General features: G+C 42.0%; 2 protein-coding genes across 3 annotated transcripts in view; one reads left to right on the forward strand and one right to left on the reverse strand.

The window, feature by feature from the left end:
• The window catches only part of LOC137588050 (poly(rC)-binding protein 4-like), a 32,378-nt gene extending 15,643 nt beyond the window's left edge, over positions 1-16,735 (forward strand). Inside the window, exons 7-15 of one of the 2 annotated variants that reach the window (XM_068304796.1) lie at positions 3,023-3,154; positions 4,992-5,120; positions 6,128-6,202; positions 7,858-7,929; positions 10,351-10,407; positions 10,510-10,585; positions 11,082-11,131; positions 14,098-14,267; positions 15,879-16,735. In XM_068304796.1, the coding sequence (XP_068160897.1) occupies positions 3,023-3,154; positions 4,992-5,120; positions 6,128-6,202; positions 7,858-7,929; positions 10,351-10,407; positions 10,510-10,585; positions 11,082-11,131; positions 14,098-14,267; positions 15,879-16,224 (1,107 nt within the window). In that variant the 3' untranslated portion in view covers positions 16,225-16,735. The remainder of the gene's footprint in view (positions 1-3,022; positions 3,155-4,991; positions 5,121-6,127; positions 6,203-7,857; positions 7,930-10,350; positions 10,408-10,509; positions 10,586-11,081; positions 11,132-14,097; positions 14,268-15,878) is intronic. The other variant, XM_068304804.1, reaches the window with a different exon arrangement.
• Positions 16,736-20,054: 3,319 nt separating this feature from the next.
• Positions 20,055-23,474, reverse strand: part of LOC137608772 (dedicator of cytokinesis protein 3-like) — a 40,830-nt gene continuing 37,410 nt past the window's right edge. The window contains exons 49-54 of the mRNA XM_068335348.1: positions 23,305-23,386; positions 22,991-23,106; positions 22,701-22,785; positions 22,475-22,597; positions 22,206-22,288; positions 20,055-20,974 (exon numbers count right to left, since the gene is read on the reverse strand). Coding sequence (XP_068191449.1) covers positions 20,354-20,974; positions 22,206-22,288; positions 22,475-22,597; positions 22,701-22,785; positions 22,991-23,106; positions 23,305-23,386 — 1,110 coding nt within the window. The 3' untranslated portion in view covers positions 20,055-20,353. The remainder of the gene's footprint in view (positions 20,975-22,205; positions 22,289-22,474; positions 22,598-22,700; positions 22,786-22,990; positions 23,107-23,304; positions 23,387-23,474) is intronic.

Raw genomic sequence — 23,474 nt, forward strand, 5'->3', positions numbered from 1 at the left:
TCACACTCACCTCTTTTCCACCCTACAACTCCTGAGTTTCCATGGCAACATGGTGGCTGACTATCACTGAGCCACTTCCACTGACTTATTGTAAACTGAGTTGTAGGTCTGACACCTATTATTAACAACAAAGGAGAACAGGACTCACTTTTTTTGGCCAACGAGTGTTAATTTTGTCTCAACATTCTGATTTGTTCCATTTTTGCTGCTTTTATGGGTTGAATTTTTTTCCCAACCGCTGCCAAAAACAATAATTTATGCAAAAGAGGTGATCCAGTTGTAAATTTGATGTCATTATAGGAATGAAAGCTGCAATGGTTTTGGATTTTCAGAGATAACCATGCCATGGTATTCCATACAGCACAGTGGAGACTGTTCATTTACTCCTGCAGAGACGGCACCGCTGGCCCCCGTGTCCTGTCAGCATACAGATTATGCAAATGCTGGTCAGAGGATTGGGCCATAAAATAAGACCATAAAAATTTGGTGCAGATCTGGATAAAGGGATTGAGGTCTTCACGGGACGATGTATGTATTTATATGAAGAAATAAAGCAGGGATATTTTTGGGGTTAGTATCTAGCAGTGTGACCAACTTGGAACGGAACCAAATACATATTTATTAATCGTAAATTGCTGGTATGAGCTATGAGTATCATTCTGGTTGCAGTTTTATTAAAGAGACACCTTTGGGCCTTGGTGAAAGTATATTATGTGCCCTATTAAATGCCGTTCTAGATTCTATTTATAATCATATTATCAGTTACAATCTCAAGTACATCATGAGATGAAACAACATCTCCCCAGGACATCTTACTACATAAGACATCATAAGTGCACATTTTTGGATGGTGTGCAATAAAACAACCAATAGGAAGCCAAGCAGGACTCCTATTGGTTTACACAGGGGAGCATGTGTGAGATAACAGTATTTTACAACTAGTCAACGATGTAAATTATATACAATCAAAGCCAATTCTTAATTCTGCAAAATACTTTGGTTCGACTGCCATGGATCTTGATTATACAATTAAATATTTCTTTAACATCATTGATATATCACTATTTCAGTACTATAGAGCAGCAAATGTCTAATGAAACTTGCATTTTCTTTTCATTACACTGTGACAACTTTAATAGAAATACTGTTAAGCTGTTAAGATGAGGCTCGTATTTTTAGATCAAATCAAGAAAAGGATGCTGGGAGCTGCTCGCCGCTCTTCTAATGAGACGAGACTTCAGAGGTTGATCCACCTCTCTAAATATAGACATGGAGAAGAGAAGCTCAAGAATCATCCTCTTAAAATACACTTTTTAAATTTAAAGTTCACACATATTAGGAATATTTATTCCAGTTTCCTTCTTGAGTAAAATCTGTTTTGGTCACGTCTATACTGTTCCAAAATAAATCTAAATCTGCTAATGTTATGCAGGGACCTTTCAAATATGCTTTACAGTTTGTAACAAATTTATAGCGAGTTCATCTGTGGTGAGAAGAGAAACAGCAGCGTGTATTATCATTTCAAAGCTTCACAGCGATGTAGAGTTCATTAATTATGAGATGGATCTCCACCCACAGCCGAGCAGACACAGGATGTTTGCTACCTGAGCAGCAAAAACACTTAAAGTCAATGAGGTTCTGGATTCAAGCACTTGATCTTTCTGCAATTACAAATACAAGCAATAGATATAACATGTCAACATATCAATGTTGAGGCATGATTCTGACTATTGCCTGGAATTAATTCAGTCCATGCTTGGTTATCCTAAGATGCTGGAGCTGGAGCCAGGAGGCCATCCTTTTAAACCATGAGGCACCAAAGCAGCAATGTGTTTTTATTCCCATGTTATTTAATGTGGGCGATGTAGCCACCACTATTCTTGATTTTCTGTTTTTTGTGTGTGTGTTCTCTGAGCTTGTACACCCAGAATGATGCAAAATGTTGTATTTTAGTTTTTGTTTGGCCAATGTCTTTTCTAAAGCTAAAATGATATGGGAAGATCCCATTTTTGCTTTGTTTTGATGCTTTATTTGTGGTGCAGACTCAACCAATGAGGTATATTATTTTAATAAGTAGGCGTCAGAGACAAGAAGCTGTTTTTAGCTTTTGTGGGCCAAAAACAGGTTAGCTTTCATTCATAGGAGGAAGCAGCTAAGTGTTTTTAGGTCTGATAACATTTATGCATAGCCCTTAAATGTGGAAATATTCTTTCAAATTGCACATCATCTCACAAGAAAAGGGACAAAGTGAATATAATGCTATATTAAGGTGTGGATACCGTATCCGCACCTAAAATTAATCTTACTTCAATAGGAAAAGAAATCCTTCATTTAGAGGAACAGATTCCCTTCTTATAAACAAGTCCCAAGGAGACCAGCTTTGATTTGCTTGCAATAAAAAAAGAACATGTGGACAGAGTGAAATTGAAAAGCTCCGAATCTGATTTCTCCCTTTTTTCTGGATTTTTTATTTCATATGAATGTGAGTAAATCTTTTCAGACCCCATCTTTTGATTGAGGCTCCGTGCATCGCAGCAAAACGATGAAAGACAAGTATTAATTACGCTGGATGTCCCCCCCGTTGCTCCACCTGTCTGTGGATGGCTTCTTGAGCCCAGAACATGAGACAAATTCTTCTTTCTTAATTTCCCTTCGGGGATCAAACCAGTATATAAAATTAAAAAAAAAAAAAAATCCTGGTTTGGTTTGATTTAGAAATAATACATAGCAGTGTGGTAACTATGGAGATTCTAATATCACGCAGGTTTTCTTGATTGATTGGCATTAAACCAAATTATTAATAAGAAATGACCTTGATTAAGCTTTTAGTTTTATTCATTTTGAATCCTACATTTATAGCTTTCAAATCCAGCTCACTCCAACTCATTATCCGCATCATCTTTTCTCTCCATCAGTCTACACCTTGACTGTTGAGAGCTTTTTTTTTTTTTCATGGACTCTTTTTCTCTTTCATGCCGTCTCACACAAAAACATTTTTCCTCTTCCCATCTCTCTCCTCAAGGACTTAACAACATTGGTAGCCAATGGAACCATCAGTTCCAAGCCACCGGTGACCCTGAGGCTCGTCATACCCGCCAGTCAGTGTGGTTCCCTCATCGGGAAGGGAGGGGCCAAGATAAAAGAGATCCGAGAGGTGAGTGTCAACGGGAGAATTCCGTTCCAGCCGCTTCATCCTTGACAGCAAAATCTGATGACGGGAAAAACTGCAGTTTGACAGCAGAGATATTTCATTTTCTCCCATTTCTTTAATCGTTTCATACATTTCAGGTATGTGGGCTAATAGATGAAAATATTCAGAATCACAGAAATTAGTTAGTGTAGCATTATTAGCTTTACATACACTATCTATCTATAAATCATTGATTTAAAATGTATTATTGATTTAGAAGCAATACTTGTCAGTTTCACCAAACTATATCTCAGAAATGCTTGTGGTTTAGGAACCAGGAAGGTCCACAGAGATCTTCTGCTTCTTCTCTTTCATCCGTTCCTCAGAGATAACTAAAACATTTGGTGATGCTGCTTTCATCCACGAAGCTGCTGCAGCAGAAATCCACAGGATCAGAGAGGAGCTACAAAAAGTGATATTTTTAAACTAAAAGCTAAAAAAGCTACCCATTTTACACCGCTGTAGTTTTAATCTATAAATTGTTGTTTGTAAAAACAGCTTCAATTGCATGCACATCCTTTAAAAAGGTGTTATAAAAATAAAGTTTGATTGATGAATCCATCTGCAGCAACAGAATTGAGATACAGAATAATAAATTGAAATAATAATATAATATCATTGAAAATTCACCATAAATCTGCAGCCTCACCATTGACTCTGCTACATTTTGATTCAGCAGTACTTGGAGATTAAAATTAGGAGACCATAGTGATTTTGACCTAAAGAAGGCACTAAATGAAAAATCCTGGAATGGCTGAAACCACCAGGATCCGTCAGAGTATCATCTTGAACCATTAACTTTCAGATCTTCCAGTCTGAGCCAGAGTGTTGCTGCTGGATCTGCACAAAATGTAAAACTGGAAATAGACTTTTAAGGCAGGAAGTCAGTCAGGCGGTGCAGCCCAGATAGATCCCTTAGCACACAGTATGACTCAGTAATGGCAGCTATGAATGTGCAAATGTCTCATCAACAATGAAGCCCTCTAGAAGCTTCCAGATGAACGTTATCAGATCTGGTGCCAGAGACGTACGACACTGACTGCCTCTGAACCCGTCTCCAAATAGAGTCTCCCTCATGCATGAACCCTTTCCTCCACCAGCAGAGACATCCAGCTGGTTTGTGTTGTTAGGCAGAATTTTCCTCTCTGTCGTAAACACGGATTTGTTTCCGTAACAGATTTGTTTTGTGTGTTTGGTTGCCACCGAGCGGACACGCTCGCAAGAGCGTTCGGTGATGTGTGGGGTTTACAAATGGCCTCAGAAAAAAAAAAGTTTTAAAAAAAAGCCTGCAGTTTATCCGACGTCAGCAAATTTAGACAGATTATGAAAACGCTCCTCCGGGCCTGCAGACACGCTCCATTAGGCATCGGATACAACGGAGGGAAATACTGATCGTGGGTGACTTTTGCTTTTTCCTGTCATCTGACAGGACTCACTACAACACACTAGAATGATGAAGTGGTGCTCTACTTATCAGGTGGTCCCCATGCAGCCCACATGTCCAGGTATCCTTGGGCAGAATGCTGGACTCTAAATTGTTCCCAGTGGGTTTTCCACTGGAGTGTGAGCATCACTGAATGGTTAGCGCTCCCTAAAGAGCAGGTGGTGCCTGAACAGTCAGTTAGACTAGAAAAGCACTCTATAAAGTACAATCCATCCATTAATCCGTTCGGTATGAAAGTTTATTAAAATAAAAAAGGTAAGAAAGTATAAAGGTCAGCAGGGAAGCACAGTAGCGTGATCACAACTTGTCTTATCTGCAGCACCTAACAATCTTTTTTTAAACCCTTATCATTTGCAGAGCACTGGAGCTCAGATTCAGGTGGCGGGAGATTTACTGCCCAACTCCACTGAGCGAGGGGTGACGATATCTGGGAATCAAGATTCCGTAATCCAGTGTGTCAAACTCATCTGCACAGTAATCCTGGAGGTTAGAAACACGTTGTTACTCCCCACCTATCCAGACCTATCCATCAGCCGCTATGGCTGCGCGCCTCCGACCATAAAGGGAATACTGGGCGCTGACAAAAATATTTTTATTTCACCGGTCTGAATTGCATCAGCAGTTAATGCCTTTTTTTTTTCCTTCATGTAATGATAGCATGACAGCGTATATCACAGATTGTATTCAGAGTGTCGCTGGAGATGCAATCTGCACCATTATTTAAATCCAGCGTCAGCAAAAGAGAGTAAACAGCGGCTTTATTTCTAACGTATGCGTTTTAATCTACCAGACAAGACATCAGATGGAGTCAGAAGGGACTGTATTCAGGTCAGAGCTCAGGTTGGCTGGTTTTTCTACTGAGATTTTAAAAAAAACATAGTGGCCTCCAGCAAAATCCATCCACCTTTTGACAACAGCTCTCTCAAGAAAATCAAGGAGGAGATGAGAGAAAAACAAGCAGAAGCACAGTTTCTCTCTGTGTGTTGTACACAAGTCCTTTTTGTTTTAGCGCCGCAGCTGGACCTGACTGACTAATTGCTAGTTTGATCCAGTTTTTCAGGGCTTCCTTCAAAGGGCGTCTGTGTTTCATTAGGATTCTATATCAGCAGCCACTGTCTTTCAGTTCAACGATTTAAATTATGCAAAGTTATACAAAGAAATTGCTGTGATTCCTCCTGCAGGAGAGATGCTCTACATTTTGGAGCCGATGATACTGCATTGACTCAATTTGATGGAGTCATAACAGATCATTTATTAATATTTGAATGATTTTTATCTTCAAATGTTTGCATGACGGAAAACCTCCCGACTCCACACTAGAGCTCACAACCAGAAAGAGTTGTTTTAATTACTCTAGCAGAGAGTTCAACACCATTCGCACTTACAGCCGCGCTGTTTGACAGGATTGCTAACGTCTTTCAGACGAGGTGTGCAGCTTTTATTCATTTTCTGCAAGAGGTGTGATAAAGATTGCCCCTCTTTTGACTCCTCAGTCGCCCCCGAAGGGTGCCACCATCCCGTATCGACCGAGCCCCTCGCCGGCTGCGGTCCTCATCGCAGGGAATCAGGTGAGAATGGCATCTAACATCACAAGTTCAATGAATGAAGGGGAATAGAACAGGGTTGTGGCGTGTTCACAAATAAGGATGTCAAATTTTATTCTAAAGTTGAGAACAAGGTGAAGAAGGTTAAACTTTTGTTTACAAAAAGGAAAATGTTAAGATATTTTTAGATGTTTTCAAAAATAACAAATTTGTCTTGTTTTTCTAATTATAATAAAAGAAAGCTATTAATTCCAGGGGACATAGAGCAGGATAACTGTCGGATTCCGCAGCCGTGCTAATGCAGTTCTTGTCACAGTTTGACCTTTGCTAACATGCTCACTGTACACGTGTTAATAATATGCAAGAACAATACCATAATTAATAAAAACAAGTCCCCACCCACCCCTTTCCTATTTTCCCCACTGAAACATTCCACACACGTCCCTTATCTCCGTGCAGCCTTCATTAAAAGCATCTTCTCCTGAGCAGGACCTCGCCCTGAGTTTAATTTGGTTCCATTAATGAGGTTATTATGGGGGGGAAATATCAAAATTACACAGCCCATTTATGAATTGACCAGAGTCTGAGGCGGTGCGAGGAGCGTCACAACGGCTGACAGCTATGCAGAATATTTGGCTGCTGCTGTTGCCAGAGGAGACGGCAGGTCTCAGCTCTCACTTGCTAATCTTGTGGCTCGCTGCATGGGGGGGTGGGATACGCGTCCCTCCGCAAACAGAAAGAAAACATGAGCTCCTTCACAACCAAGCACTAATATGAGACTTATTTCATTACAAGAGTGAGCCTCAGTGACAGATCTGATCAAGCGGGCGGTCTTCCTGAGAGAGCCTCAAACGCTAATCCTTCTGTTCTCAACATGGGTAGCCCTGATGCATCAATTAATGCAGCAACAAGTCACAGCAGTGGACATGTCATCTGTTTGAATTCAGTTTTTATCAAACTGAATTCACATCCTGTTTGTTATTTTTCAAAATAAAAGCATGATACCATTCATACTTAAGAGATTATGAATATGTGTTTTAGAACCACTGGATTAGGTTTGTGCTCATCCCCGTCTCTCATTAAAGTGGACTACTGTAATGAAACAAGACTTATAGGTGCCCCTTGGTGTTGGAGATTGCATGTGTGTGTGAATGTGTGTGTGTATAGAGATTTTCACCCTCCCATTGAGCCATTCCCCAACCAGAGACCCACAGACTCCTCCTGGCTACAGCAGTAACCCAATATTCTACATAGCTGTCAGCCGTTCTGGTTGTTTGTGCTGCCGCAGACTAACGTCAATTTACAGAATAGCTTTGGGTTTTAAATTAAACTTGGGGGTGAGGTCCGAGTCTGTGGGAGACGTCTTTAATGAAGGCTGCGCAGTAATGAGGAGTGTCACTTTATTTTTTTTCATTGGGGAAAACGCAGTAGAATGTGAAAGGGTGTGTGTGTGTGTGTGTGTGTCACAGCCTATAAGCCTGTTAAGGTGTGGAAAAGTGACAGAAGCCTTCTCAGACTCAATTTGAGCTGCGGTGAAAGTTTTTCATTCTCTATTTTTATAACAAATCCGCTGCAGAATGTTCCTGAAACGCATCAATCTGAATCGGAGAAATAATTCAGATTTTCAATAATGTACTTCCCATTTTTCCCCCTTTGTGCCTCTTGCTCTGTGTTTGTAGGTGTTTGACGCGTCAGAATTTGCGACCCACCCGATGTACTCAGTCACCCAGAGCGGCCTGGACCTCCAGCAGGTAACCGGATCTTTATTCCAGAAATCAAAATCCCCTTTTTCAGATCTTAAACTTGATTGCTGAACATAGAGATGCATTGCGGAGCTGTGTAAGAGTAGTGAGTGAGTAAGTGTGTGTGTGTTGTGGGGTGTGTGGCATGTCCAAATTTACTCTGCACATCATCTGGCATGAGGTATTAAAAACAACAGCTGAGCTTAAAGCTGCAGCTATTGTTCTACCTTTCATAATAGCTATAACCCCTCCTGAAACACGATACCGTCACACACACACACACACACACACACAGCAGCTCTGCCATCTCTTTTTTAGTCCTGCCTCACCCTGCAAACACTTTGGCTTTAGGAATATTCTCCCCATGACAGCGGTAACAGATAGCGTCATGATATCAGAATGGAGACGGCATCATGAACCATCTGATTCTGGATGGATGGATGATGAATGGATGCATTGTAAGGAATGAGAATGAGAGAAAATACAGAAGCAAAGCACTGAATTTTCCACAGGTCAAATATTAAAGATTATATGCCATCAATATTTTTCATTCTGAAAAAAGAATGGAAGCTTGACTTGACTCTACAATTCTGATTTGCACATTAAGAAGTGTTTCGTCCTTCCCAGCTTCGTGGCACTTGATCATGTTGTGGTATCACTGTACTAGAAGCCTTTTTCTTTTACAGTGTCCTGGTTCTTCTTTGTTTCATGCACAACTTCTCTTAGAGGTTTCATCAGAATCCACTGTGTGCTTTATGAGAAGCATGACCTGCACAATAGGTTTCATGAAAATCTGTCTCAGGTTTTGTGTTACTCTGCAAACAGACAGAAACACAACCTCCAAGCTTTCATTAGCGCCACCTCTAACCGGGCATCTTGGTGTCTTTGCTGCCTTAGAGTCTTTTTTTTTTACATCTAGAGTCAGATCTAGTCCAATTCTTAAGAATCCAAGCTTTTCTAGAGATGGACTTTTGTTTCATTTTGCATTTTGAGTGTGATAAGGGATAAATCAAAACTTCATTTTGATTTAAAAACTGATGATCACAGTAATATTTCAGCAGTGAAACCAGGTTTATTGGACTACAATCATATTCATATCATATCATATTCGGGTCTGGGGACTGAACGGCCATCCCAGAACATTTCATGCTCCTTCACATCAATACCAGAGTAGATTCTGAGCAGTGTTTTGGGTTCTTGTCTTATTTAAATGTCCAGCGCTGGTGTAGCTGAACTTGAACAGGATTCCCAGTAGCAGGACTGGACACAGTCCCACAGCATGATGGGAACACCACCAAAATTCACTATGGGTATCAAGTGTTTGTCTTGACATGCTGTGTTCTTTCACTGCCATCATAAAGCCCCTTGTTCTGACCCAATAACTCAGATCTGTGTTTCATCAGTCCACATGTGCTTCAGCAGACTTCAAAACTACTGTTTGTGACGTTTGTGCAGAAAAGGCTTCTTCTGCAACGCTCTACAGCTTCTCTTGGTGCAAAACGTGCTGAATTGTTGACGGGTGCAGAGTGACAACGTCTGCAGCGAGATCATCTTCTAGTTTTTTCAATATCTTTCGTCGTTGCCTCTGATATTTTTCTTGGCCTTCCACTTCTGGCCTTAACAATTGTTTGTGGTCTTAATTTCCTCAGTGGAAACAGCTAAAATCTCTCAGCTAACTTTTTTGCAGCCTTCCCCCACTTTTCAGGTCATTTGAGAATTTTCTTTGCAGCCCCCATGTTCACACTCTTCACAGGAAGAGGAACACACACCATGTAGTCGTCCACCTTAAATAGCTTTGTCATGATTGGCTGCACCTGTCTGTGAGGTTCAAGGCTTGACGATCTCAACAAGGAAAAGCTGTGTTCCAATTAATGAAGTTACAGGGATTCAAATCAACAAAATCACAAATTATTGCACATGTCTCAATTTAGTTTTGATGCATATGGTACATCTTCTGTCCAATGAACCTGGTTTCACTTCAGAAATATTACTGTGACCATCAGATTTTAGATCAAGTAAAATGAAGTTGCTGATCCAAACACTTAATGATTAATAAATGGAAATAATGGAACTTGCCTGGGGTGCAAAAATTTTTCACACCACTGTATGGTTAGTGCAGATTAAATACTGCAAAAACCACAACCATATGATCATATTCCTTCAGTTTACTGAACTCAGAATCAAATGTTTATGAAAAAAACTGTTAAAAAATAAATCTCTGATATCTAAATGTACATCATGTTCTTGTCTGATGAAAACATGTTCCGCTGTTTCAATGCAGCCTCTGTTAAAATTCCGGGCTCAAATATTAAAGCTCATTTCTGTTACGCTGACAAACAGGCATGTATTGACAATGAAGTACTTCCATTAAGAGTCAGCAGATTTACTGCTTGTGCACGATGGTTTATAGCTGTAATTTACTTAATGCAGGATGCTGTCTTGCAGGCCTACACTTTGCAAAACCAATATGGCATTCCACACTCAGAGGTAAGGGTATTTTTTGTGTTGTTTTTTATATTATATATTAAATTTTAATATAGTTCTCATGTCTTGGAGTCGACTGCAGTAGTTCTGCTTTCTGTTTCACAGCTGGCGAAGCTCCATCAGCTATCAATGCAGCAAGGCCTCAGCCCCATCGCCCAGCCCGCGTCAGCGATCATCCCCGGTACGGATAGCTGCTTAAACAGCCAGAGTTCACTCTGGATTACACCACACTGCTCTGATAAGTGGTGAAATTGAATAATCTGTGTTAAATAAAAGCAGCGCTGCCTTTGAGTCACTCCTCCTCTTGTTACTTTCTGGAGATTTTCATCCTGCCTTCAAAAACAGGAAGTGAAGCTGACTGTCGTTAACTGTACTAATTATAATGTTCTAGTGTCAGTGACGGAGGAGGAGGAGGAGGACAGGGTTTACAGCCCCCCCCCCACTCCCTCATAGACATTATTATGTCAAATGATATGTTCCATCTGGGAGAAAGAAAAGAATGAGTTCTGTGTTAAACATCAATCCATTAAAATGGAAATTAACTGCTTCACTATATCCAGCGCTTCTTAGCTCAGAGGCCTATCCGGTATCTCGGCGGCAGTTTGCATGCAGCTGAATGAATATTAAAACGTCTATATCAATTTTATTCAGTCAATGCTTCCACTGTGTTTCATCAGGCATGGACTCCAACTCTCAGACATCTCAGGAGCTGCTGATTCCCAATGATGTAAGCAGCAGAAACACAACTCCAGTGTTTGAACTCGCTGTTCTGTTAATGTTTTTCTACCTGAACAAAAAAAAAAGGGAAACATTGCTTGGATGCGGCGCCAGAGCGGGTGGCATCAGATGCGGTTGCCCCGGATACAGAGACGTCTCCTCCCATTGCAGAAGAGATGTATCGACTACGTACTAATTATCCTCATTATTCTAACCCTGGACCAGCCCAAGGTTAAAGGGGTTCTGAGCTGATATGGATCCTTTTGCATTATTGTCTGGGCTGCAGTTTCAGTGTCTTAGAGTGACTCCCAAGTGTGCTCAGTAAATCCTCTCATGTTCCCTGACCTACTTAGAGGCTGTCTGCTGTCAAAACAGCCAATAAGAAAACAGACAAAAATCTTTTCCCTCTCCACTTAGCCTCTGCCAGGGTTTGATGAGACGTCTCCACTCTGAGAGCGGAAATCACCAACGCATAGATTGATTTGAAAATAAAGTCAGCTTGGGGGTTTGACAGTTTTTGGACAGGCGGCATCATATGATTTGATTTTTATTTATTCAGTTTTATTTTAGAGAGAAAAGTTCTCCCGTGAGGTAGAATTTACCAACTTTGTAGGTGTTATATCCTGTAGAAAACTGACTCATGATCCTGTGTAGGAAGGAAATATTTAGAAAATCAAAGGCTCTCAGTGTGATTTCTCCTTTTTAAACCCAATGTCAACATCATAAGAAATAACCAAAATTTAGATGCAATACTTGTTCTACCAGTGTTTTCTAACTTTTTTTATTTCCCATATATATATATAGAAATTTCTTTTCCTTTTTTTTTTGCTTTGTTTTTCTAAGCTACACAGTTTCCTAAAACATCTGGGTCCTGTAGGTTTTATAACAGCAGTTAATAATGCATTTATTATGGTTGCTTTCAGCTTTGAATTTAACAACAGCAGTAAATATTTAGCAGCCATAAAATTGACTCCCAGTGCCCAAGAAGATAGAAACTTGTGCCCTGACATTAATGTTGCATTCTTTGGTTTTCACAAAAACAAAATTGTCCTATCACCAGAGTTCATGCTGTATTTAAATTTGTGATTTGATACCTTTTCTAGTTTTTCCAGTTCAATACACACCTTTGATTATAAGCAAAGAAATAACAACGACTTCCAATCAAAAATGTAGGTTTTCCCCGCGTCCCTGTTGTCTTTGTTTTACAGTATATCCAAAGAATGAAACAACTGGACTGATCGGGTTTCTTTAAACACAGTTAGTGTATAGAATACGACCACGGCCCTTTAACAACATTTCTAAAATGCTTGAAGGCTTTTTTTTCCCTAAGTAAACCCCCACATGGCGACACAATGCATCAGAGGAATGAGGGCGTCCAGTGACAGGGGCAGCTGTGAGCTCCAGCCTTTGTTCCAGAAGACAGGACTCATCGCCATGACGGAGCCTCCTCAGCCCTCCGTCCCTCCCCACCCCCCCACCCCCACCCCCCCGCTCGGGGCCGGCGGCGGTCCGAACGCACAATCCCACTCTGTCCCCGCACAGCGAACACAGATGCATAGAGAAAACAGCTTAACACCCAGTCAGCAGTACGTACTGTACATCTGTGCGAGAAAAAAGATTTAGCCGCAAGAAAAAAGGCTCCGGCCTCGCCATCCCATCCCTCTTCCTGCGTCCTTTCAAACCACTGCCTCAGCAGGATGTGTGGGATATGTAGGCCACTAAACTGAATCAGAAGGACTTTCTATGCTCAGGAAAAATAATCACCAGCAGCAGCAGAACACCTTCAGCGTCCACGCGTCATGTATTTAGCTCTGGTGGTGTTGTTATTTAAGGTCGTCGTCTGAGGTCACGCGTACCGCGGTGGGTGAGCCGCTGACAGCTGGGCTCCACTGACAGTTGCTTTAAAAGCCAGAGGAGATTCTTGGTCTCAATGGGGGGGGGGCGTATTTGATATTTGAGGACTATAGTAGCCATTGTCTTCAGAATTATAACCTAGCCAGCCAATAATATTCAGACAAACCGTGTGTGTGTGTGTGTGTGTGTGTGTGTGTGTGTGTGTGTGTGTGTGTGTGTGTGTGTGTGTGTGTGTGTGCGTGAGACGCGTCAGACGTTATGGGATACGGAATGCTTACGAAAACTCTAAAAATGGGACGTCGTGTATTTCTAGCGTCAGCTGCCAGTTTAAGCCTGCCAAGCACACACACACACACACAAGTGTTTCATCATCGGCTCTCGCCACTTATCTGCGAGTCTAACCCCCCCGTCTCTTGACGGCCCCCCTGCACTCGAGCTGATACCGAGTCCAGAGCTCCGGCTCCTGCTAAACGTCCGTCGCACCAACAAGGCAGGAGTCCAGGTGGCTTTTGGGTAATGAAAGCCGAACACGAGCGATAATGTGTCTTTGGAATGCAGTAAAACTGCGTCGTCGTCTAATCTACCCTCAGCAGAGGGGGCGCTCATGCTGATGATACTGTATATTACATAGCCAAATTATTTTTCCATTATATTTTCCATTAGCGCGGGAATGCGTCTGGCTGGCGTGTGTGTGTGTGTGTGTGTGTGAGTGTGTGTGTGTGTTTGGGAAGTGATTTGTTTAGGAAGTCATCACCACTCGAAGGAATCAATAACCTTTTAGCCACTCAGATACATGAGACGCAAACGCGCCCTCTCGTCTCTTTTACCAGCGCGCACAGCAGCAATTAAGGGAGAGTCTGGGGGGGGGGGTGCATTTGACGTCTGTGATGGATGACTGATCCATTCCAAACAATATGATTGGAGTGTTTGCACTGGTCTGCATTTTCCATTCCTTTTGCTCTTTTCATTTGAATCACTTCCCCAACAATGAGAGGAGGAAAAAAAGCCTCTTAAAATGATTTATTGAACCCCTCCCTTACGCAGTTACATCCCCTGTCCTCTACATAATCATTCAGTTTTCCAATCATGCTGATCAACTCTATCCTCTCTCTGCTCCCGCAGCTGATCGGCTCCATCATCGGCCGTCAGGGCACCAAGATCAACGAAATCAGGCAGGTGTCGGGGGCTCAGATCAAGATCGGCAGCCAGTTGGACGGGACGAGCGACCGTCACGTGACCATCACAGGAACGCCGGTCAGCATCAACCTGGCCCAGTACCTCATTACCTCCTGGTAAGGCCCAGCGAGCAACATTCTAATGAATTACTGCAAGAGAAACACAATGCTTTAGAAGGGTCAAAGGTCATGCCATAAAGTGATAAGTGATAATGAGGTGTTTCCTTGAGCTGCTGGTAATTGGCCCACAGGGAATAAATACAATCCTGTTGGGGTTTTTTTCCCTTTATGACATGGCAGCAGCATCCTGTTGGAAATCGTTAGGCGCAATTCAACCCTTCGTTTGTCAAGCTGACTTTTCCGATATGTAGAGAGAATAAAAGAAAACGAGAACATATTCATCAAACACAATGGAAGGCTGATAAAAGTAGCTCATACATTAATAAATTAAGGAATTACAGATAAAGTACACTGTAAACGCTGAAAACACCATGTTCCTTATATTTCCACGATGAAAAAGTAGAAATGCTTATTTCCTGTTGTTCTTCTGTCTTCATTTTTTATGTCATAGAATCTCAGTAATGATCAATCATTGCTGTTGGAAATGCAAAAAGAGGCAAGAATCATTAACTTTATGTTTAAGCAACATTAAGTTTTATCTGACTGTCCAAAGGCAGAGAAGAATAATTACTTTTTATTCAGATGTACCCTGCAGTAAAAGGCGATTTATGGGCTGTGTGTATAGTTCCTAACTTAATGGCAAAGAGTGTCCAAAAACTTTTGATGGATCTGGGGAGCTTTTGAAACCGCAGGTCCCAGGTTCAGTGTCCGGTCAGGGAAAGCCAGTATAGCTATCAACAAGAATGTGAAATGAAAAGTGAAGTCCCTGTTTGGAAGTTCATGTCAGAACAACACAACAATACAGCAGGTTCAGAGTACAAAACACTACAGCGGGCAGACCTGTAGACAGTGGAGGGGAGGGTTAGAAGAACACGATCAAAACAGCCTGGAGGAAAGTCTGGAAAGAGCCTGGAGGGAGTCAGGCGGTCACAGAAGTGAGGGAGGATATCCTAAGGAGGTAGAAACTCACCCAGGTTATAATCCCTGCTGGAATAAGGAAGCAGAGAGACCAATCCAGATGAGAAAGATGTCAGAGTGAGCAATAGGTGGAAAGGCGTTGCACTTTCTTCTTCCTTCTAGTAACACTTCTTCTACATTTCTAAGTTTTTTTCTTATCAATTACACTTAAACCACTTGATGGATTTCCATGAAACTGGATGAAATAGTAGGGACAAAGAGTAAATCTGGATTAATGGGTGACTCCAGTTTAATCTCTGTCAGATTTTAAAACAGTATCAAAATCAATGCAGCAGTAAATAAAACTCCACAGCTGACAGGTCGGTACAATCTCCAGGTGAGATCCTGTAGCAGGTATCTAATGTAGCCTGAAGCCAGCAGTCTGAAGCTGGGGGGGGGGTCTGATCATCTCTCTTCTTCCTGACTCCACTCCTCCAGAGGTTTCTTTGCATTCCAGACAAATAACCTCACTGCAGGCGTCTGACACCCATCGAACCGTTTCTGCCGACTCCAAAAGCTTCACTAACATTTTCTACAGTTATGACCCGACTCTCCCAGACCTGTAAATCCCCATCAATAACTTTAGTCCCCCCCCCCCTTTTGTTGCAGCAACACTTTAATCCTCTAATCTCCATGTCTCTGCCCTCACAGTTTAGAGACAGCCAAATCCACGGCCCAGGCGACCACCATGGCCGCGCCGGTCGACCTCAACATGGCCTTCACCCAGCAAGGCTCCCCGGCGGCCTCCCCCACACCCGCCCTGGCCACCGTGGGCACCCTCGCCCCGGCTCACATGCTGGGCAGCCCGTACGGTGCCATGCCCCTCTCCGGTCTCCTGGGGGTGAAATCCGTGCCCTTTCTGACACTGTCAAGCCCCGCCCCTGCAATGGCCGTCAGCGCAGCCCCCTCCCACTCCACTCTGGCTGCCTACACCGCCAAAATCTCCTCAGCCAACTGCATCAAAAAGCCCGAGAGACAGAAGTTTGCTCCATACTGAGCCCCAGAGCTCCCGACATCGCGGGGGGGGGGGGGTCACATGAAGGGCAGCTGCAGCGATCGTCCACAAATGCCTGATGTAGCCATAGCAACACGCACCAACAGAGAAGAGACCAACGGAGAGATAGCTATTAAAACTTATTTATGGTTATATATATAATTTGTGAGTTTCCCATGAATTTCCACCTCGTCACTGTTAATTAATCACTAAAACAAGGGCTGGAGCCTCAACCGGAGAAACACACGTTCAAATATATCAATCATTTTTACGTGTGAATCTAAAGGTCAGAGGTCAGCTGTAAGTATTTATCCTTCAAAAAAAGAATAAAAATTTGTAAATTATACTCAGATGACAAATGCTCTACTGTACGATGCTTTTATACAACGTCTAGGTTTGCCTCTTGAAGTTTTTAAGGAACTTTGTAAATGTCTGGGGGGGGGGGCTACTTTTTTTAATCCGTGCTATGATACTGTACTTTAGTGTTCACTTTGTTGGATTTTATTTTGAATGTGTAACTTGTTTAATCTTTATTTATTAGTATTGTTTCATTTATTAAAAGTATTTGTTTCTGGACGTATCTGATTCTGATTTTAATCAGCTGAAACGAGCAGCGCACTGTTATTTAAAATACTGTCTTTTCATTTAATTTTCCTTCTGAAGTATTTAAACAAGAGACACAACATTTGAAACAAATCACCGTCACACTGATGTAGCAAGGGGGGGAACACACACACACACACACACACACACACACACACACACACACACACACACACACACACACACACAAGGGATTCATTACCAAATCTAAGTTATTTTTGTTTTCTTCCAAACAAGGTTTCCGCTGACATCTCATCATTCCACTTGCCAGGATTTATGAGCAGCGCTCTTGTGCCCTAAACAATAATAGCAGAATGAGACAGAGAAAGAATCCCCACAACTGAAAAGATCTTCTGCCTACATGCCAAACAATCCGTTGACACACATGCAGCTGAGCACAAACAGCAAAACACACACAATCACACACTGTTCTGTGTGGAAGGCAGATTATTATTATACCGAATTCACTCCACTGTAAATCCCTTCAGACAAAATAGAGAAGAAACCAGAGGAGCATCTGGGGAAGGAAGAAAAGGATGTCTGTCTAGTTCTGTCTCATTAGAACAACTAACAATGTGAGATTTTAAGATAAAATCAGAAAGAATAAAAAATAAAGTTCAGCTTGAAGCTACTTCATTACCTTAATGATTGAAACTATTAATATAAATAGTTATATTTTCTAGTATTTTCTTTATTTTCAAATGGGTAGCTTGTGCCACCTGCAGGCCACCCCCGCAACCCCATCAGGGGCAGATTTACTCTTTTTTTATCTGATGAGATGAAGCTCAAACTCAAGCTGCATTAACATATATCAAACTATATTATAGGAGTTCTACTTGAATATTGATACTATAATTTTAAAAAAAGATGTAATAATTAGTGTTGAGGTGCATCTGTTCCACTCTGGGCTGCTAGCCGTCACTGCATCTGGAGTGTGTTCTTTTCCTTTCCTCATGCCTTACACAAACGTGCACACACACTTCACACACTCCATAATTTATGAAAATTCTCTGCAAGTTCCTCCATAATATCTGATTCATGCATTTCCATGACATCAGTGCCCTCTACTGTTGATTTGACAGATTTGTCAGCAAGTATGAGAAGAAGGAGTTGAAGCTGATAAAAGATTGTCTTTAATGTTTGGCATCATTAATGAATTCCATACCACAGCAGTTATGGGAGTAGGAAAACCACTTTTACAACCAAACACTGTTTGATCATGCTAACACCATATGTACAGGAAAGCACATTGAAAAGTGTATAAAGTATTTATATGAGACGACTCATAGAACGGTGGAGACAGCCACAGTCTAATGGATTTGTCCTTTTTCAAACACTGATTATAGATATTACCAATTACATTGATCTCTGGAGTACATGTATATACACAAAACAATGATAAACCTTTTTGGGGGCATCTGCAATAATTCTCAAAAATATTTTCACAATACTGCTGTATGTACAATAACAGAATTTACATTGAAAAATTCTATTGTACCTATATTCTGAGTATCACTTCAGTCAGAACTTCCTAATGCCATCAGACTCACTAAATATTTATATATATATATATATATATATATATATATATATATATATATATATAATTACTTTTCATACAAAGTACAGCAGCTTCAGCAGTACCTTGGCTATATGTATCCATACGGTTTCTGAAATATGTTCACGCAACTGATGATCTTACATACAAAAATAGATGTTGTCTAGTCAGCTGACAACTTGATGTGTAGTAACACAAGCATCCATCTGCAAAAAAATAAAAACACAAACAAACAAGGAAAACAAGTACTTCTGAAAATATTAGCTATATCCTTCCATCCTACATTTCAATAAACGGTTGCTGTTCTTCTGCTCCACTCGGACAGAGCAGCTCTCTTCGGTCCAGGCTGAAGCGTTTTTCCTGAAACATTTTTTGTCATTTTTGTTTTTCACGTAAAAGGTGATCAAGAAAAGAGCCGCAGGCAGAACAAGTAATATTAGCGCCAAGTAGCGAACGACAATATGAAATCAAAAGCGGGACGAAACCATACAAAAAAACATCACTAAGATATCTTTTCTTTCCTCCCCTTTTCTGTGTGTGTGTGTGTGTGTGTGTGTGTGTGTGTGTGTCTGTGTGTGTGTGTGTTTTAGTGAAACAGAATGAAAAAGACAGCAGCCGTCACTAAATGAGCATCTCCCAGTCCGGATGAGAGGTTTAAACTGCATTTGAGAGCACTTAAGGCAGGTAGGCGATTCCAGTGAGTGGGGGCAGCTCAGTGGGGGCAGGGGTCAAGAATGTGTTGTCAGAAACTGCAACTGTCCAGAGTTTAGTCCTCAACTTGTAAAAACTATCTGACAACCACCAGAGAAGGAATAAATGGAAGGAGAAAGAGAGAAGAAATGGTCAGTTGGTTGTTTTTTCAACGTCCAGCAGAGAGTTTGAGGTGTGAAGAATCCATCCCATCTCCATCCATCCGCCGTTAACATAAGACATGATGGTGCTGGGGGGGGGGGCTGTCTGTCATTGTGCTCAGTTTTCCCCCCTTCCTACTCCAGATATCTTTTCCACACAATAGACGAACCCTTTCAACACGGGACTGAACTGAAAGCACTTCAACAAAGAAAACAACAAAAAAACAAAACAGAATTGCAGTTTGTGTGATTACGGTTAGAACCAGCTGGTCTGAATACATTCACGTGGGTTTTTCCCGTACGCGCGTACGGACAGGAAATTGTCAGCGACAGGAAGTCGCTGACAATCAGCTGACAGGAAGTCGGCATCCCTTTTTGAGGTGTAAAGTCCAAGAAGAAGAAGTAGAAGAAGAAGAGGTGCGAGTCGACACCCCGGCGGCAACACGGATCAGAATGCACCATCGATATGAGTCACTATTAAGGAGCACTTAACAGTGATGTGAAATCATAACGGATATAAGCCTTTCCAAAACACTATAATGTATTTTATATTATGAATTTATTATCAAAATAAGGATTTGTGTGTGTGTGTGTGTGTGTGTGTGTATATATATATATATATATATATATATATATATATATATATATATATATGGAGCGGTTTAAAGCAGAGAAAGCTGTCGTGAAAAATGAGATGAAAAGCAGTATGGATGAGTTCAGCAATTAGACCGCACCTGGGATTTGTGTTGTTGTTGTTGTTGTTGTTGTTGTTGTTGTTGTTTTATGACCACTGCTGTCGAAATTTCACAAAACTGTTGTCGTATTATTATTAAATGAAAAAAAAGCAAAACATGCTCACAGACAAGTTGTACCAGTGCGTACAATCACGATCGAGTTCTGAAACCAAGAGCTGATCCGTCTCGGACCAGCTGATCATTTTTCTTCTTAACTAGATCTAAGAGGCCACGTGAAGCAGTTTCTGTAGATTCATCCACGTTTGACTCCTTTTCTTTCCTTCATGTGCACCGAAATGGGACGCACCCCCATCGCTTCACGCAACGGCATCCCCAAAATTCAATGCAAATGAAGGGAAGAAGACGAGGAGAGCGAAGCCTCTTCATCACTGCGCCTCCTCGTGCTCCTCGCTGATGCACTGCTCCCAGGCGTGCTTCCCCTGCTCCTCCCGGTGGCCGTGGGGGGAGTGGAATATCCTGCGAGGCAGCGGGATGGGCTGCGGCGCCAGCTCCTCCTCGGGGATGCAGCCCTCTCTCAGGTAGGGTTTGGGAGGGACGGCGGGGGGCTGAGGCCTTCGGTACGGGATGTGGTGGGGCCCGTGGGTGGGAGCGTGGTGGTGGGGCGGCGGCGGAGGCGGCCCCCCGTGGGTGTGGTTATCCAGCCCAGTGTGAGCGTGAGTGTGGGGGTGCGGGTGGGTGTGTGGGTGCGAGGCGGGGCTGCGGTAGTGGAAGGGACGAACCTGGTCCATGGGGTCGATCTCCGGGCCGCCGTAGTGCATGTGCAGGTAGGGGGAGGCCAGGTACTCGTCAGGGGGGGACCACAGGTGGCTGGGAAGAGGCTCCAAGGCGTCATTCCTGATGGGGCCGGGTTCTGGATACTGGCCCCCAAAGTTGCTCTCGCTCAGAGAAGAAACCCCGCTGCTGGCGCTGCCTGACAGGGTGGAGTTACTGCCCCCCAGGGCCGACTGGGGGCTGGTGGGGGAGCCGGGGATTGGATGGAGTGGAGACTGGAGAGAGAGAGATTAGATTTTTGTAATTACGTTTATTCATAAAAGCCAAAAAAAAAAAAAATCACGTTGACATAAAATCCAAAAGAGATTCACACGAAAAAAAGGAATTCACATCTCAGAAAGAAGGAAATTAAGAAAACATTTAATCTTTTAACATTTATCAAAATTTAAAAAAAAGCAGACAAAATTCAAAAAACAACTTTGGTGATCGTTCTCCACAATCACACTCTTATATTTTTGTCATTAGTTTCTTCAGTCTAAAAACCTGTTTGCTCGTAAAAACTGGTCGTTCACTTCTTCTTGGATTCTCTAAATATAAACTGACTCTAACCAGAAACATGTTCAGGTCAGGAACAAAAATTTCTACTTTTGCCCTCGAACCTTTTGTGTTCTGCAGGAATTTTTTTTTAACCTTTTGCAAATCATTTTTTCTGCTGTGACTTCTTTCAAACTGTTGTCATTTGCATTCTCAGAGCTACTGGTAGAAACAGATATAGAGGCTATATACCGAGGCTCCTGCGTTGTCACGGCAGCCACTCACGATGCCTTCGCTGGCAGTCGGAAATATTGGAACTGGATTCAAGCAGCTGAAGATTCAACATCAACAATGAACCACTTGAATAGAGCTTTTGTAATAAAGACTTGGACCGGACTGACTTGTGATATTAATAAATTCAACGTGTGGGAGTTTTCGATAGAGGTTGTCGTGACAAAAGACTGCAGAGATAGAGATGGAGGAAGACAAAGGATAAAAAAATGAAAGGAAAAGAAGGAGGACGAGGAGGTGGAAGAGGAGGAAGGAGAACGACGCTCAACTATGGCTTTCAACCATCTTTGCAAAAGTCAGTTGAGTCAGTCAGCTGAGATTTTAGGGTTTGTGAGTAACAGCATTTTGAACATCTTCAGGTTTTTTTAATTCATGACATTTATTTGAGCTAGAATTTAAAAACTCATGTCCAGTTAGTGATACTGGTCACATTCCTCTATAAATGTAGTCTAAATGCTCCTTTCTGGTTGTTATTTCATGATTACTATCTGATTATTTTCATCCAATAACAACCAAAACAAGCTCCAGGAAATAAATGAACTCGAACTGAAATCTAGTTTGAAGACCAGCTTAGCCGAATTTATTTAAACTGAAAACCTAAGCTTTGCATCTCATTAGCCATCTCATCTGTCTTGAAGTGCACTATGTGTTGTCATGACGACGACTTTTCAATAGTCGTACCTTTCGAAGTGAACGCACTGGCAGAGCAGGGGGAGGGTCGCTGTTCTGGTGGTGAAACGCATCACAGTGCATCAGGAAGTGTCCTGTGGAGTGGAATAAACCCGCGTGAGGAGAAAATTCACTTCGTCTTAGTCTTAAGTGACCTTAAATAAAGTCCACGGTTTTGGAGTGGATTTTAACAAACCTGGATGGAAGTGAGTTAGCCAGTTGAAAAGAGAAGTAAATTTCAAATGTGTTTGGGATAAAATTTAAAAAAATTTAAATCCTACCTGGTGGGAAGGACCTGGGTGGGACCGGGGGCATGATTCCCCCTCCAGTAGAAGATGGCATGTAGGACACCTGCTCCCTGTTCTCTCCATCCAGACTCCAACTGCTGGGAGCGTTGGGAAAAACTGGAGGATGGGGGTGGGGGGGTGGGGGGGGGGTATAGCAACAGGTCAACATGCATTGTGATGGATCTACGTGTGTGAACGTTCCTGTCTGTTAGTTTGGTACCTTTCTCTGGTAGGTTTGTGTGAGGATCGGCACACGGCTTACAGGGGCTGACTTGCTGGAATAAGGCACGTTGCATGTGGTTGTTCTAGGAAAAAAACAAGAAAGGATGTGAATGAACGTGAAAAAATTTAGATTTTAAAAAAGCTAAAACGTCAGAAAACTGTTTTAAAATCGATGTGGACAGAGAGTCTATCCACATCGATGATGAAGTTTATTTCCCTGTCAGGCATTCCAGTATAAAAAAAATTATTCCACAGTTTTCGTTGGTATGTTGTGCAGCTGTTCCCTACCTGTCCGTTCTCAGCCATGTTGTAATACATGGAGTTGTTGACCCTCTCGCGATGAGACGGCAACAGGATCATCACTTCCCGGTTGTGTTTCGCCTTATCAGGCAAGGATGGAGAGCCTGGACCGGAGAGTAAAAGAAAGATTTCTACTTCCTGGGACAACTTTATACGTAACACAGATTTCCTACGGTCCGGTTAATGGAGGTACTCTAGGTCTTGCTACCCATTGCTTCTAATTTTTGACACATGCCATGAAAGATATTTAATAAATCAAGTCCGTCATGGCCATGAAATGATGTGTAATTTCTGTTACTTACCTCTGGCACTCGAGGGAGCGGAGTTAATAATCTGGGAGGAGCTGGAGCGGATTGAGCTCAGACTGGAGGAAGAGGGGCTCGGCTGAGAAAGAAAACATATTCTTTAATAATGGAACATTCTCTAATAGGAATAATGTGTTTTTGTTACTAATGCGCGAGACTTTTAATTT

This window comes from Antennarius striatus, chromosome 2 (genome assembly GCF_040054535.1).
Source record: "Antennarius striatus isolate MH-2024 chromosome 2, ASM4005453v1, whole genome shotgun sequence".
NCBI lineage: Eukaryota > Metazoa > Chordata > Actinopteri > Lophiiformes > Antennariidae > Antennarius > Antennarius striatus.